Below are 14,397 nucleotides of genomic sequence, written 5' to 3'. Positions count from 1 at the left end.
CAGTTAAATCACAGATAACACAGAATGTACAGATAATGTTAGAAACAATTTTAGTCTTTTAGACTATCAGCTTTGAAATTTTGGCGTGAGTAATGTGGATCTTTCAGTTTCTGAGGAATTCCTTGGCACTGGTTTCAGGGTACTCAGTTCCTCTCCAATATTTTACACGAAAGACTAGTCTTCTTGTGTGGCCCTAGACAACTGAGTGCTGCCTGGAATGATGCATCATAATTGAGTATGATTACGGCCCTTATTACATTTCCTTACAGAAGAGTCATGAAACAGTGACTGAGCGACAGAATGTTATCTCATATTCTCCAACGACAGCTACAGGGAACTGAGGTTAAATGCTACATCCTCATTCTTAACCAGCTGAGATCACTTAATTCAATACAGACCAGAAATCAAACCTGGAACCAAAATCATATGACGCTAGTTTGACGTTGCCTTAGCAAGCTGAGCGAACAAGGAAACCTTCCTTGACAAAAGTAAAAAGGGACCAGATAATAATGGAAACGATCTGGTGCTTGCTCATCTGTTGTTGATTTAATGAAGTTCATTTATAAGAAGTAACATAGCTATATCAAATCTAATTTGCTATCAAATTTTCAAATGCATCTCATAAGATTAAATAAAATAGAGTAGAAGAAACCATCTATGAAGCATAAACGCCAACATAAGCCGGTTGGGCCGAATGGTCCATTTATATGAAATTCTACATAGGGATTGCAAATTTGATGTTGTTGTGAACAGTTATTCTAGTTTCCACTTGAACTCCCTTCTTGCTCCGTAAATATGATTTCTATACAGCTACACAATGAAGACGTGCAGAGTAAACAGATGCTTTCGAGAGTTAACATTTCGGGTCCGGTGACCCTTCCTCAGAACTGATGGCGGCTGGGAAAATGTCAGTTTATATGCAGAAAATAGGAAGGTAGGTGGGGTAGGGAGTAAAGGATAGGATAGAGCCCAAAGAGAGAGAAAGACAGTTGGACAGACAAAGGAGTTGCTAACGATCAGGCTGGGAGGGTGAGTATTGTTAATGGGGACTGTTAGTGACTAACAACACGGGATGTGTAATGGCAGGCTATGTGGTAACAAGGCCTGGTGTGCGGGGTGGGAGGCTGGGACATGGGAGAGTTTAGGCCCTAAAATTATTGAACTCAAAATTGAGTCCGGAGGGCTGTAGGTTCCCCATCGGAAAATGAGGTGTTGTTCCTCCAGAGATAACACAGTGTAGAGCTGGATGAACACAGCAGGTCAAGCAGCATCAGAGGAGCAGGAAAGCTGATGTTTTGGGTCGAGACCCTTCTTCAGAAAGACCCTTCTTCAGACCCTTCGGAGGAACCACTCTCTCCGTGACTCCCTTGTCTGCTCCACACTCCCCTCCAGCCCCACCTCACCCAGCACTTTTCCCTGCAACCGCTACACCTGCCCCACACCTCCCCCCTCACTCCCATCCCACGCCCCAAGAAGACTTTCCACATCAAGCAGTTTTTCACCTGCACATCTGCTAATGTGGTATACTGCATCCGCTGTTCCCGTTGTGGCCTCCTCTACATCGGGGAAACCAAGCGGAGGCTTGGGGACCGCTTTGCAGAACACCTACGCTCGGTTCGCAATAAACAACTGCACCTCCCAGTCGCAAACCATTTCAACTCCCCCTCCCATTTCTCAGGCGACATGTCCGTCCTGGGTCTCCTACAGTGCCACAACGATGCCACCCGAAGGTTGCAGGAACAGCAACTCATATTCCACTTGGGAACACTGCAGCCCAATGGTATCAATGTGGACTTCACAAGCTTCAAAATCTCCCCTCCCCCTACCGCATCCCAAAACCAGCCCAGCTCGTCCCCGTCTCCCTAACCTGTCCTTCCTCCCACCTATCCCCTCCTCCCACCTCAAGCCCCACCCCCATTTCCTACCTACTAACCTCATCCCGCCCCCTTGACCTGTCCATCCTCCCTGGACTGACCTACCTCCTCCCTACCTCCCCACCTACACTCACCTTTACTGGCTCCATCCCTGCCTCTCTGACCTGTCTGTCTCCTCTCCACCTACCTTCTCCTCTATCCATCTTCTATCCGCCTCCCCCTCTCTCCCTATTTATTTCAGAACCCCCTTCTCCTCCCCCATTTTTGAAGAAGGGTGTAGGCCCGAAACGTCAGCCTTCCTGCTCCTCTGATGCTGCTTGGCCTGCTGTGTTCATCCAGCTCTACACCTTGTTATCTCACATTCACCGAGATTGCGAGCATTGTACAAATTTCACTATTGCTGAGGCAACAGGTAAATTCCTGTGGACTCAGCTTTCACAGTCCCAGTTCCTGGAATTTAAAGCTGCATCTGCTTTTGTTGTCTTTTTATACAGGATAATCTCTCTTATTTTTAAGCTTATTAACTATTTAAGTCTGTGTTTAATGTAGTTTATTTTCATTTTATTTTATAGGTAAGAAAATTTCTCTATCACTTAAGAAAATTTTGAAATTGGCTCTTTCATTTTGAACTAGTTGATTAGGTTTCATAACTGCGTGCTAAAAATAAAAATAAAAATATTTGTCGCAATCGACCCAAGGGGTTTTAAAGAAGGGAGATCAATCGCCCTTCTTCACAAGGTCATAAGAGTTTACGTGGAAAGGGCACAAGCTCAGTGGAATTTCAGTTCTGCTTATACCTATTTGTTCCACATTCTCACTCTACATTGCTCCCTTATTTATTTTCAGCAGCATTTTGAGCTCAAACCATTAGGCATTAGTGCTGAGATTCCACAGTCTCTTCATCGATCGTCATGCACATCACCACTTTCCTGAATAGCCATCCTTATGGCACATAGACAGAGACTAACAAATTACTCTGATGAAGGGTGAATTTCTCTACGTCAGGATAACATATCAGCTAGGAATTCAATTAACCATTTCTGAAGAAGGGTCCTGACCCGAAACATCAGCTTTCCTGCTCCTCTGATGCTGCCTGGCCTGCGGTGTTCCTCCAGCTCCACACGGTGTTACCTCAATTAACTATTTATCGCATTCATAAAATATTCTTTTAACTGCCAGAAAAAGAGAGACTTCAACCCAAGAGATTAAGGCTATTTTCCAATTTGGACCTTGTTGAAAAAGCATACTGTGCTCACCCAATAGTTCCAGTAGCTCATAGCTAAATGTCTTTTCATAGAACATCAACAACAGCTGATCAATTGATTTGGAATAAGATATATTCTATAAAACTGTCAGAATTAAATAAGGCATTCTATTCTGTTGCATAACCCCACTGCATTGAAATCCCATTCCAATTTATTTGCTTCTGGTATTTCAAAATGATAAAACTTGATACCTTTCTCAATTTTTTCCTTTCTTCATCCAGCAAGCTACATTCTTCTGAAATTAAATTATGATTTCATTTGACAATTAGTTATGGATGTGTTCCCCTTCTTTGCTTGGCTTCCCAACAAACCTTCACACAGAGTTAAATTCGGTCTTCTCTAATCATTGTTTACACTTGATTTCCCAATTTGATGTCTTATTTACTTAGCTTGATCCAAATAGCTGCGCAATTCAACTTTTTTCAAAAAAAAAGTGCAAACGTCAAATTATTACGATTCTGGTACAAATTTACTCAAAAAAGAGACAAATATATGCACGAGCAGAAATTCTGCCCTGCTATTCAAGGTCAATAAAGCAAAACAGTCTCATAAAAAAGATAATTACACATCCAGCATGTGACAGAACGCTGCAACCTCTTCATTCCTCTCTTCTGAAACCTCCAGTAGCTCATAGTTCCATGACTCATAATTCTGCTGCAAGGTGCCCTGTTGACGAAAGAAATCCAACAGTATTGCGACTGACAGAGAAATGAATCCAATTGTAACGAGTAATAACTTTGCACTTAATTAATATATTCAATTGCAAAGAATAACCAGGTAAGATAGTATTAATGAGCTAAGATAGCATTAAAGAAACAGTTGCCTTTAATTGTACATGGGTCAAATTGCAGTTTAATGTCCCGGGGAGGGAAAATGGTGGTGAGGGGTTTAATATAAATGAAAGAACTTCATGCGTGTCACTGTCAGTTAAGGCAACTTTCAGAAAGAATCAAACGGCTAAAGAAATGCTTAACAACAAAATTACAATGTTTCCCTGTTTCCACTTTTGTATCACAATAAAAGCCATTTTGTTCAGGCCAAAATCCAAGAAATATTATTTCTTTGCACAAAGATGCGATTTTGTATTAAGTCACAAGGCAACTTGGTAGTTGTCTAACATTAAGCATAGTCAGCTATTGCTTCAGGAAGCCATGCCACAGGTAGAACTTTGACTTTGAGAGCTATGTTTGATCAATTAAAGGTTAAGAACCACATATAAGCCTTTGCATATTGTTCTAACACATGTTTAATGCAATTGATGTCTCCTCTTTTTAGAGTAGCTTCAGAAGTATTTTATCCCATATTTCATGGTAGTACCACACATGATGGTAAAAATCAAGGTCCATAGAATTATGGGGAGATGGTTATAGGAGATGGAAAACAAACGCATGACATGTTAAGTACGTATGAAGTGTGTCACATTAAAATGTGTTCATACGCAAGTCAGAAGCAATGACTGGGGTCCACAGAGCATTACAGTCAGTCTACAAAATGCTCCACTGAACCATTGATCCAATGTGTTTTGTCACACTAGCCCAGTATGATTCATTGGAATCAACAAGCATCAAGACTTCATACTGTTTTCCATTAAATAGTGAAACAGTGATAATACTCCCATTATAGCCCAGGAAAAAACATTACTCACCTGTCATTGATTCTAAAACCAGGGGCCATAATCTCATAAAAAGGGGTAGACAATTTAAGACAGAGATGTGGAGGAATTTCTTCACGCAGAAGGTGACGAGTCTTTGGAATTCTCTACCCAAGCACTGTGGAAGCTCAATCATTATTTAAGATGGCAATTCATACAGTTTTCCGGTAGATAAGATAGATTTTTTGGAGACTGATGAAATCAAGGGATATGGAATAGTACAGGGAGGTGTCATTGAGGTAGATGATCAATCGTGATCTAACTGAATGATGAAGCAGGCTGAATGGCCTCCTGTTCCTTTGTTTAATGGTATGGCCAGCTCATTACATTCAAGATCAAGGAAATAATAGAATTAAGGATTATAAATGAACAAAAACGTTGATTATAAATCATACAGAGCTATGTTTATTTTCAAGAGTGATATAATTAGCAGCCATCCTGTTTCTCCATTGAATTATGAGGAAGTTGATAGGCTGTTCAACAGTAGAGGCATCACAATCAAGCTTGAGTTTGTTATCCAGTAATTTCAAAAAAATGTTGAATTGGTGGCTGAATTGCCCTCTCCCCACCCAACCATCATTAAATAGTGTTTCCTCATAGCTCTGCAACTTTGGTCTGACCAATCAAATTTGGGACTATGCATGTTTGTATTTATTTTTAATGAGAAAGTACAGCATTTTAAACACTTTGCTGAACAGATCTTTCTGCTTAAGGTTAAAACTCAAACAAGGTGACAGAGTGCACCGTAATTTTAAATTTTCTGTAGTGCCTAAACATAAGTAGCAATTCTGAATTTAGAGGATTACCACAATATCTCTTGGCACGTTTGTAGAAATGAATTTCACGCATATAAATTTAAACCTTTAGACAAGAGATAAGGCTGAGTGACAAATCTTTAAGACATTTGCAAGCGTATGATAGAGACAGGATGGACATAAAGAATAGATCATCAATTGTGGATGGAGAAAACTCAGGGCCTTGACAGTCACTATGGAAATTCAGGATAAGCTTCTTTAGCTAGAAAGTGATTAGGATGTGAAGCTCACTGATGGGTAGGCAGGTTATGCTGAAATTATATAGTTATAATCTCAATTGGAGTACGGCATACAGCTCTGGGCACACCCCTCTGGATGTGAATGCTTTTGAGAGAGTGCTGAAGAGATTTACAAAAATGGTTTCAGGGATGAGAATCTTCCATGGAGGAAGGGCTGGGACTGTTTTCCTTGGACAGAAGACAGAGGGGAAATTTGATACAAGTTTCAAAATCATGAGGGGTATGAACAGGGTAGGGAGAAACTGTCCCTGCCTGTCCTCCAGAGGGCACAGTTTCAGAGTGCTTTACAAAATAAGCCTTTTCACACACCAAGTGGCTCAGGGCAGGTTCGATTGAAGCATTCGAGAAGACATTGAAATGATTATTTAAAAATAGAAACAATGTTCAGGGCTATATAGTAAGAAAAGCAGAAGTATGGCACCAATCCAAAATGTTCAGAACTGGTGCAAACTTGATGGATCGAAGGGCCTCCTTCTACACCATAGCAATTCTGTTGATACTGCAAGTAGCAGTTCAGGTGACTAATGATAGGTAGTTGCATTAAGAGGAATCTGCATACCATAAAAGGAGGATATTACTCAACTGGAAAAGGTACAGAAAAGACTTACAAGGATGTTACAGGGACCAGAGGAGTTTGAGTTATAAGGAGCTGCTGGATAGACTGGGACTGAAGCGAAAGAGGTTGAGGGGTGACCTTATTTAGGTTTATAAAATTATGAGAAGCGGAGAGAAGGTGAATAGCAAAGATCTTTTCCCCTTGGGTAGGAGAGTTCTAAACTAGAGGGCAGAGTCAGAGAGTCATACAACATGGAAACAGGCCCTTCGGTCCAACCAGTCCATTCCGACTATAATCCCAAACTAAACTAGTCCCACCTGCCTGCACTTGGCCCATATACCTCCAAACATTTCTTTTTCATGCACTTATCTAAATGTTTTTTAAATGCTGTAACTGCACCCACATCCACCACTTCCTCTGGAAGTTCATTCCACACACAAACCACTCTCTGTGTAAAAAAAGTTGCCCGTCATGTCTTTTTCAAATCTTTGTCTTCTTCTCACATTAAAAATATGTCCCGAAATCTTGAAATCCATCCCCGCCCCCAGGAAAGAAACACCTGTCATTCACCTTTCTATAGCCCTCATGATTTTATAAACTTCTGTCAGGAAGTTCAAACTCCTACACTCCAATGAAAAAAGGTCCCAGCCTATGCAGCCTCTCCTTATAAATCAAACCCTCCATTCCCAGCAACATCCTGGTAAACCTCTTCTGAACCCTCTCCAGCTTAATAATATCCTTCCTGTAACAGGTGACCAGAACTGGATGTGTTGAAAGTGAGAGGGGAAAGATTTAAAAGGGACCTGAGGGACAACTTTTTCCACACAGAGGGTGGTTCATATGTAGAATGAACTGTGAGAGGAAGTGGTAGAGGCAGCTAGTTACAACATTTAAAAAACCTTTGGATAGGTACAATAATAGGAAAGTTTTAGAGTGATATGGGCCAAGCACTGGCAAATGGGCCTAGTTTAGTTTGGTTGGCGTGGTTGAATTGGACTGAAGGATCTGTTTCCGTGCTGTACGACTCTATAAAAAGGAGATGGTACATAAAGTACAAGGATACTGGTGTGGAACAAAAACACCAACATGGACTAGATAAACTAAATGACTCACTTCTGTGCTTGAAATTTTGTATGTTGACATATGGCATTTTTACTGAAATCAAATTACAAATTAAGATAACACTATTTCACCATCACAGTAAAACCCCACGTTTTTTTCCCTAGTTATCTTCACATAAATAGCAAACCTGCAGTTAAGATGAGATGCAAACAGTTTAAGGTTATATTTGCAGATGCAAAGAGAAATGTATTTCAGACAGCAATGACTAAATTTCTGTTATTAACAAATACAGTCTGATCTACAGAGATGAATGAATCTTAGCACCTGTGTGGCTCAGAAGGAAAGGTTTCTTCAGGATGTTTATGGCAGGAACGATCTCTTGTTTTGACTTGATTTTAATTCCAGCTGCAACCCGGGCCTGAGGCCTCCTCCTCACCCCGAAACCCCAAAGGCCACAGTTACCATGGAGATAGTGAGCGCGCCCAGTTGCTCGGTAACGGAAAAGCCCTAAGCTCAGTGCCGCCTGGATCCAGCAGCATCCCCAGGGATCGGGGCGGGGCAGAACCCACATTCCCTCCCTCCCTCCTGGATCCGGGGAGAGGGTGAGTGAAAGGCGGGAGGGGGGAAAGGTGAAGTTGGAGGAGAAGGGCGGGGGAGGAGGAAGAGTGAGGGCGGGGGAGGAGGAAGAAGAGTGAGGGGGGTGTGGAAGAAGGGTGAGGGGGGGTGGAAGAAGGGGGGAAAGAGGACAGGTGGGGGGAAGAGGACAGGGGAGGGGGCATGGCAGGAAGGGCGAGTGGAGCAGGAAGCATGGAGCAGGGGTTTCAAGTGGTAGGGGAGTGCGCTTAGGGTAAGTGAGGGTGGAGAATGGGGCAGGGGAGCGAGTGGTAGGGGAAGCATTGGGAGCGGCTGCAAGTGGTGGAGGGGGCAAGGGGCAGGGGAACATGAATGATGGGGATAGTGAGTGCAGGGGGACGGGGGGTGGGGAGTGAGGTTGGGGAGGAGGGTAAAAAATTGAGATGGTTGGGGGAGGAAGGGCAGAGGAATCAGGAAGGGGGATTAGGGAGAGGAAGAAGTGGGGAGAGGAGTGAATGGGGGGGAAGGAGTGCTGTAGGGGAGGAGGGATTAGAATATGGGAGGAGGCTGTTGCGGGGGCAGAGTAGTGGGAAACATTAGGGTGGTGTATGAGATGGGAAATGAGTGTACAGTGAGCAATGGGATTGGGGGAAGTGCAAAGTGAGTAACAGTGGGTAACAAAGAGGGTAACAGTATAGGCAGATGAGTGAATGGGGGAGAATGAAAATGAGGAGGAGGATGGAAGGGTAAGGAAGGGAGAGGGAATAGGGCAAAAAGAGGAATAGGGAGAGAAGAGGGAAGAGAGGGAGTTGTGGGAAATGAGGGCATGATGGGATTAAAGGGAGTGGGAAGAGAATTAGGCTAGAGGGTTAACGGAATTTGGGTAAGAGATGGTTACAGGTAAAAGAATGGGTTGTGTGGGGATGAGGATGTGAAAAGGGAGGGAGTTTAAGGAATCAATAAACTGCATGAATTGCAGGTATATTGTAGTCATGAGTAGAGTTGTGGCACGTGGGCTGGCGAGAGCTTTATGCAAGTAGTGGGGACTGTGTAACGTTGCATGCTTGGATTGGTGAGAGGCAATTAATTTTGACCAGTGGTGTCGCCCTACACTGCACTTTTGTAAGGTGGGAAGCAATCACAGACCTGCTCAAATGAGAAACAGTTTCAGCAGGGGCAGTATATAACAACAAACAGGACTAAATAATTGTGAAATAATGCACAGCACAATGCTACAAGTCTGGACATTTGGCACGGCGTATTACTGAAAATGAACATCCCTGGTGCACTCAACAAAGTGCTTCACACGGGAACATAAACACAAGCAGGTTGAAAGCACAGCTGACTGAGCCCACAGTAGTGCATTAGAATCACGCTCTGTAAAATGCTACACTGGACTACAGATCTAATGCGGTTTGTCACGCTGGCCAAATATGATTCATTGGAGTCAACAAGCATACAGAGGCTTCCCATAGTTTTCCATTAAACAGCAAAAGAGGCGCTAACACTCACACTACAGCCCCAGAATGCAGTGGATGGAGTGACCTGTACATTGTTCTCAAAATCTGAGTGAGAAGCAAGATCCATCAACAAAAGGGATATAAATTTAAAGAATGAGATGCACAATCTAAATAGCTGCCCCCCATCATTTCTGGTGGGATTTGGTGGGGGAAGTCCTGTTGTGACAATTCAAAATCAAATTGTGTTTCTTTTGTGCATTGTAACAGAATTAATTTTTGTCTCCAAGGGATTACTTGTACTTTTACTGCTAGACTAAAACTTAGGGATTTTTATTATTCCCCAGAAACCTCCATTGTAGTGAATATGAGGTATTGGCACTGTACATCAGATTAAATTAAATCTTTAAACTGAAACAAGTCACTCTTGGCAGGTCTGGCTGTGTATTCCTTTTTGCTAGTTGAAGGAATTCAATAGCACAAAGCTGTTTATGAGCTTGATGAATAGGCTGTTCTCCCCTCACAAAGTCCGAGATCACAATGCCATACAGGCTGATGATTGTGATGATGACTGTGGTTTCCTGGTCTGGGTGATTTTTTTTTCCCGCACACAAAATGTCATGAACATAAGAACAATATTTTAAAAAAATAGGCTGCTGTTTGTACAGGAAAGCATCCAATTTAAGATTGTAACTTTTACAACTTCAGTCATTTCCAGAACTTGCACTTTTTTAAAAAAATCCTGTCTTGATGATTTAGTTTCTCCCTCTTCTTTAATCTGCCAGCTCAAACTCCAAACCTTTTGTTATGCAGTACATGGACAAGACAGAGCCTAAGGCTATAAGAAGCAACTAGAGATGAATAATGAATCAGAGATAGCAGGAACTGCAGATGCTGGAGAATCCGAGACAACAAGGTGCAGAGTTGGATGAACACAGCAGGCCAAGCAGCATCAAGCCTTTCTGCTCCTATGATGCTGCTTGGCCTGCTGTGTTCATCCAGCTCTGCACCTTATTGTCTAGAGATGGATAATAATGGGCAATAAATGCTGGCCCAGACAGTGATGTTCAGATCCTGCGAGAGAATTTAAAAAAAACTTGTGCTCTTAATCCTCTTGATAAAAATCTCTCTCTCTCCACAGATGCTATCTGACCTATTAAGTATTTTTTGCTTTTATTTCAGCATTGTACTATATACCATATTTTGCTTTGGCTCCACAATGTTCCACTTGTGATGCCTGTGTCAAGCTGAATTGTGATATTTCAATAACTGCAAAGGCCTCCATGTATGTTTGGTGGAGACTTTGGCTACAGGAGGACGACATTTGGCCCTTCATGCCCGCACCTGTTCTTCTACCAAGCGCCAGTCTTTTTGCTTTCTACCCCCCTATCCTTGCACACTATTTGTATTCAATACCCTCTTGAATGAAAACTGTAACTGCTGGAGAAATGCAGCAGGTTTTGAAACATCTGTGGAGAGAAAGCAGGGTTAATGTTGAGTTCAGTGACCCTTCTTCAATACTCTTAAACACCTCAGTTGAAGCTGCCCCAACCATGTTTCTAGGCACTGCAGTCCATAATCTAATTACTGTGCGTAAAAGTTTTTTCTCTCCTTGTTTTGTTTGCACACACTTTAAATATGTGCCCTCATGTTTCTTTTTGTTTTATGAGCAGGAATAGTTTCTCCCTGTCTACCCTATCAAACTAATGCATTAACTCAAACTATAAACTATTAAAAAGCCTCTCTCCATGGAGCCTCACAACGTTTGTGATCCTGGAAGTGCTGAAGATGTTGTTATGGGTGCATTTAACTTGTGCTTTCCTTATTTTACAAATGCTCATGCGTCAGCTGTGACGCAGATGGTAGTACTGTTCTTACCCTAGAGTCAGAAAGTGGCGGGTTCAAGACTCACCTCACAGAGTGCTCTAAGCTGACACTCCAGTGCATTATTGAAACAGTGCTGCCTTTTGGAGGAGACATTGAAACCAAGGTCTTATCTGCTTGCTCAAGCAAACGATCTCAAGGCATTTTATGTTCTTTGCAGTGTCCTGGTGAATACTTATACCTCTACCTACACTACTGAAACCATTTTTCTGCTTATTATCTCATGGTGAGAACTTTCTGAATGATAAATTAATTGCTATGTTTCCTTTTATTCATTCCTAGGAGGTGGGCATCACTGGCTGGACCAGCGTTTATTGGACACCCTTAGTTGATCTTGAACTGAGTGGCTTGCTAGGCCATTTCAGAGGGCAATTAAGTGATAAACACATCACTGTAGTTCCAGAGCCACATGTAGGCCAGACTGGGTAAAAACTGTAGATAATCTTGAATTAGTCAGCCAGATGGGTTTTTTTTAACATGACAATCAACAATAGTTTAATGGGCATCATTTGACCTTTCGTGAATTCAAATTCCACTTTACACTGTGGAGGGATTCAAACCCATCTCTCTCGGCTGTTTCCGAGATTTCTGGATTACTAGTGCAGTGACAATACCACCATGTCATCCCTGCATTTCAACAGTGTCTAAACTTGCAATAAGGAGCTGTGAGATTGTGAAAGTCAGTCCAGGAACACAAGAATAGGAGAGGCCATTCAGTCAATCAAGCCTGTTCCACCATACGATAACATCGTCGTAATGTGTGACCCAACTCCTTGCCTCTACATCATGTCTCTGAACCCCTTTGGTTAACAAAAAATATCAACCATTGTATCTATAAATATACTAATGTCATTATGAGGCATTGATAAACCATTATGTAACATTTTGACTTCAACTTCAACTGCAGTAGTGTGTCCAATCCTGGGTGCCACATTTTAGGCAGAATGAGAGGGTGCAGAAAAGATTTGCAAGAATGGGTTAGGGGATAAGGGACTTTGGTTACTTAGGTAGATCAGAGAAGCTGGGATTGGTTCGCTGAGAGAAGGTTGAGAGGAGATTTGGGGGATACAGATAAATAGAAATGTCCCCATAAGCGAAAGGCTCATGAACCAGGGCGTCAAGATTTTCTATATCGCATGTAGACGAGCACTGCCTAATAGGGTGATGGAGGAAGATTCAATTGGTTCATTCAAAAGGGAACTGGATAAGCGCCTGAAAGAAAAAAAATCCACAGGGCTATGCAGCAAGGGCAGGGGAATGGGACTTTGCAATTGTGCTTGCAAGAGCTGGCACAAATACAACAGGGTAAATGACCTACTCGTTCTATGATTAGTTCAAGAATATGTTGACTAATACACTAATTCCATTAAATCAATGGGTTATCACTACAGCTATTTACAGTGGCATCATATATGTTGGCTGCACATAAAACAATGCCCATTTTGTACTGATTTACAGTTGGTTAAGAGTATTTTCCGTTCCTTCATACACAGCATTTCCAAGGCAATGTGGTCAGACGGAATGGGAAGAAACTTGTGTAGCTTGGCCCAACTCCAAAAGAGCTGAGCAGGCACAGGAGAACAATCATCCTGGGTTTGTTCAACGATATATTAAAGTACTAACAAAACCCTGGCTTGGTCAAATCTAATTAGAGGCTAGCCTCACGTCAGATAATCCCTGGTCCCTTCCACTAGCACAGTGACGTGTTAGCATCTGTTGCATTGAATAACTTCTGCATCACATGCAATAACACATTAGCATCACGTCAAAGAAAATAATATCTATGAGAGAGGGAGCATTTGAGCTACTACAGTGCCGTCTCTTCTGTCTTTATGAAATGGGTTGCCGAGGCAATAGCAACAAGCAGAAGGGGCATGGAGACTTGTAGCTTGGCTCTGTTCCAAAATGGCAAGTCTGGCAATAGGGATAGCCAGCAATCATGGACCATTCAAAAGTTTACTTTAGAAAAGATATGTTGATTCCATGATTCTATGAACCCTCATTCTCTCTCTCTCTTTCTTTCTTTTACTACCTACCCACCCCCTCCCCCTCTCCGCCACTCCCAGTGGCTCAGATGTAAACACACTGGCAAGTAAGGAAACAGAAATGTGTAGCCCATAAAAGATCCTACTTTTGACTTCCAGTCTGCAGTGTAAATTGTGCTGCCCAATGGCTTTCTGCACACACTATGCAGAATACCCGGGTCCCAGGACCCAAGAGAATCAGTGGGGTGGTGTGGCAGGATAATTGGGACAGAGGAATATTAGTATTAATTAATAATTGGTGAAGGTGGTGGGGAAGAAAGTGAAAGAAGAAGAATCAGTATGAACTAGGAGGAAGGCAAAGCAACTAGGAGTATGAACTGCAGCAGTAGAGAAGTGAGAATGTTACTTTAGGGTGAAGGGGGAGGAGGAAAAGAGAAGAAAGACCTTTGATTGAATAAAAAAAATGCCACTGCATTGCTTTGACAACGGCATATTAAAAGAAAAATTAAATAGTACCACCGCACACCCACAACCACCTGCAAGCACTCCATGAGAAATGAGTGAATCATTCTGCAAACCCTTCTCATTTGACATTTTGGATGTACCCACAGCCTCAGTTATGACAGCTTGCTCCCCTATCAGTGTTAACTCCACATCGCAGGCTTCTGTTAAATGAAGTAAGATAGAATTTGCAGCATAGGAACAGGCCATTCAGACTGATCTCTGCATTGGTGTTAAACATCTCCCCACCCCTACTTCATTTAATCCCCAGTTTATCCTTCTATTTCGTTCTCCCACAGTTTAGCTTCTGTTCAACAAAAATGCCTTAACATTACTCGTCACAATTATTTCTTGTGGTAGTAAGTTCCACATTCTAACTACTCACTCAGTAAATAACTTAACAATCATTTAATCCCAGGGAGGCTTTTCTTTTCTGAAGCTTTTGACAAACAGCCCTGTACTGGACCATTAAATGTATCAATGTTCATGTTAAAAAGAAACCCAAAATACTCTCTCTGCAGACAACCCAACTTCG

At 42.2% G+C, this 14,397-nt stretch overlaps 1 protein-coding gene across 1 annotated transcript in view; it reads right to left on the bottom strand.

Moving 5' to 3' along the window:
• The window catches only part of pik3c2b (phosphatidylinositol-4-phosphate 3-kinase, catalytic subunit type 2 beta), a 126,592-nt gene that overhangs the window by 94,206 nt on the left and 17,989 nt on the right, over window positions 1-14,397 (bottom strand). Inside the window, exon 3 of the mRNA XM_048611807.1 lies at window positions 3,707-3,805. Coding sequence (XP_048467764.1) covers window positions 3,707-3,805 — 99 coding nt within the window. The remainder of the gene's footprint in view (window positions 1-3,706; window positions 3,806-14,397) is intronic.

This window comes from Rhincodon typus, chromosome 25, assembly GCF_021869965.1.
Source record: "Rhincodon typus isolate 14 chromosome 25, sRhiTyp1.1, whole genome shotgun sequence".
In the NCBI taxonomy this organism is placed as follows: Eukaryota; Metazoa; Chordata; class Chondrichthyes; order Orectolobiformes; family Rhincodontidae; genus Rhincodon; species Rhincodon typus.
The sequence above is the reverse complement of the archived record's forward strand: the minus strand, read 5'-3'. Positions and strand labels throughout refer to the sequence as shown.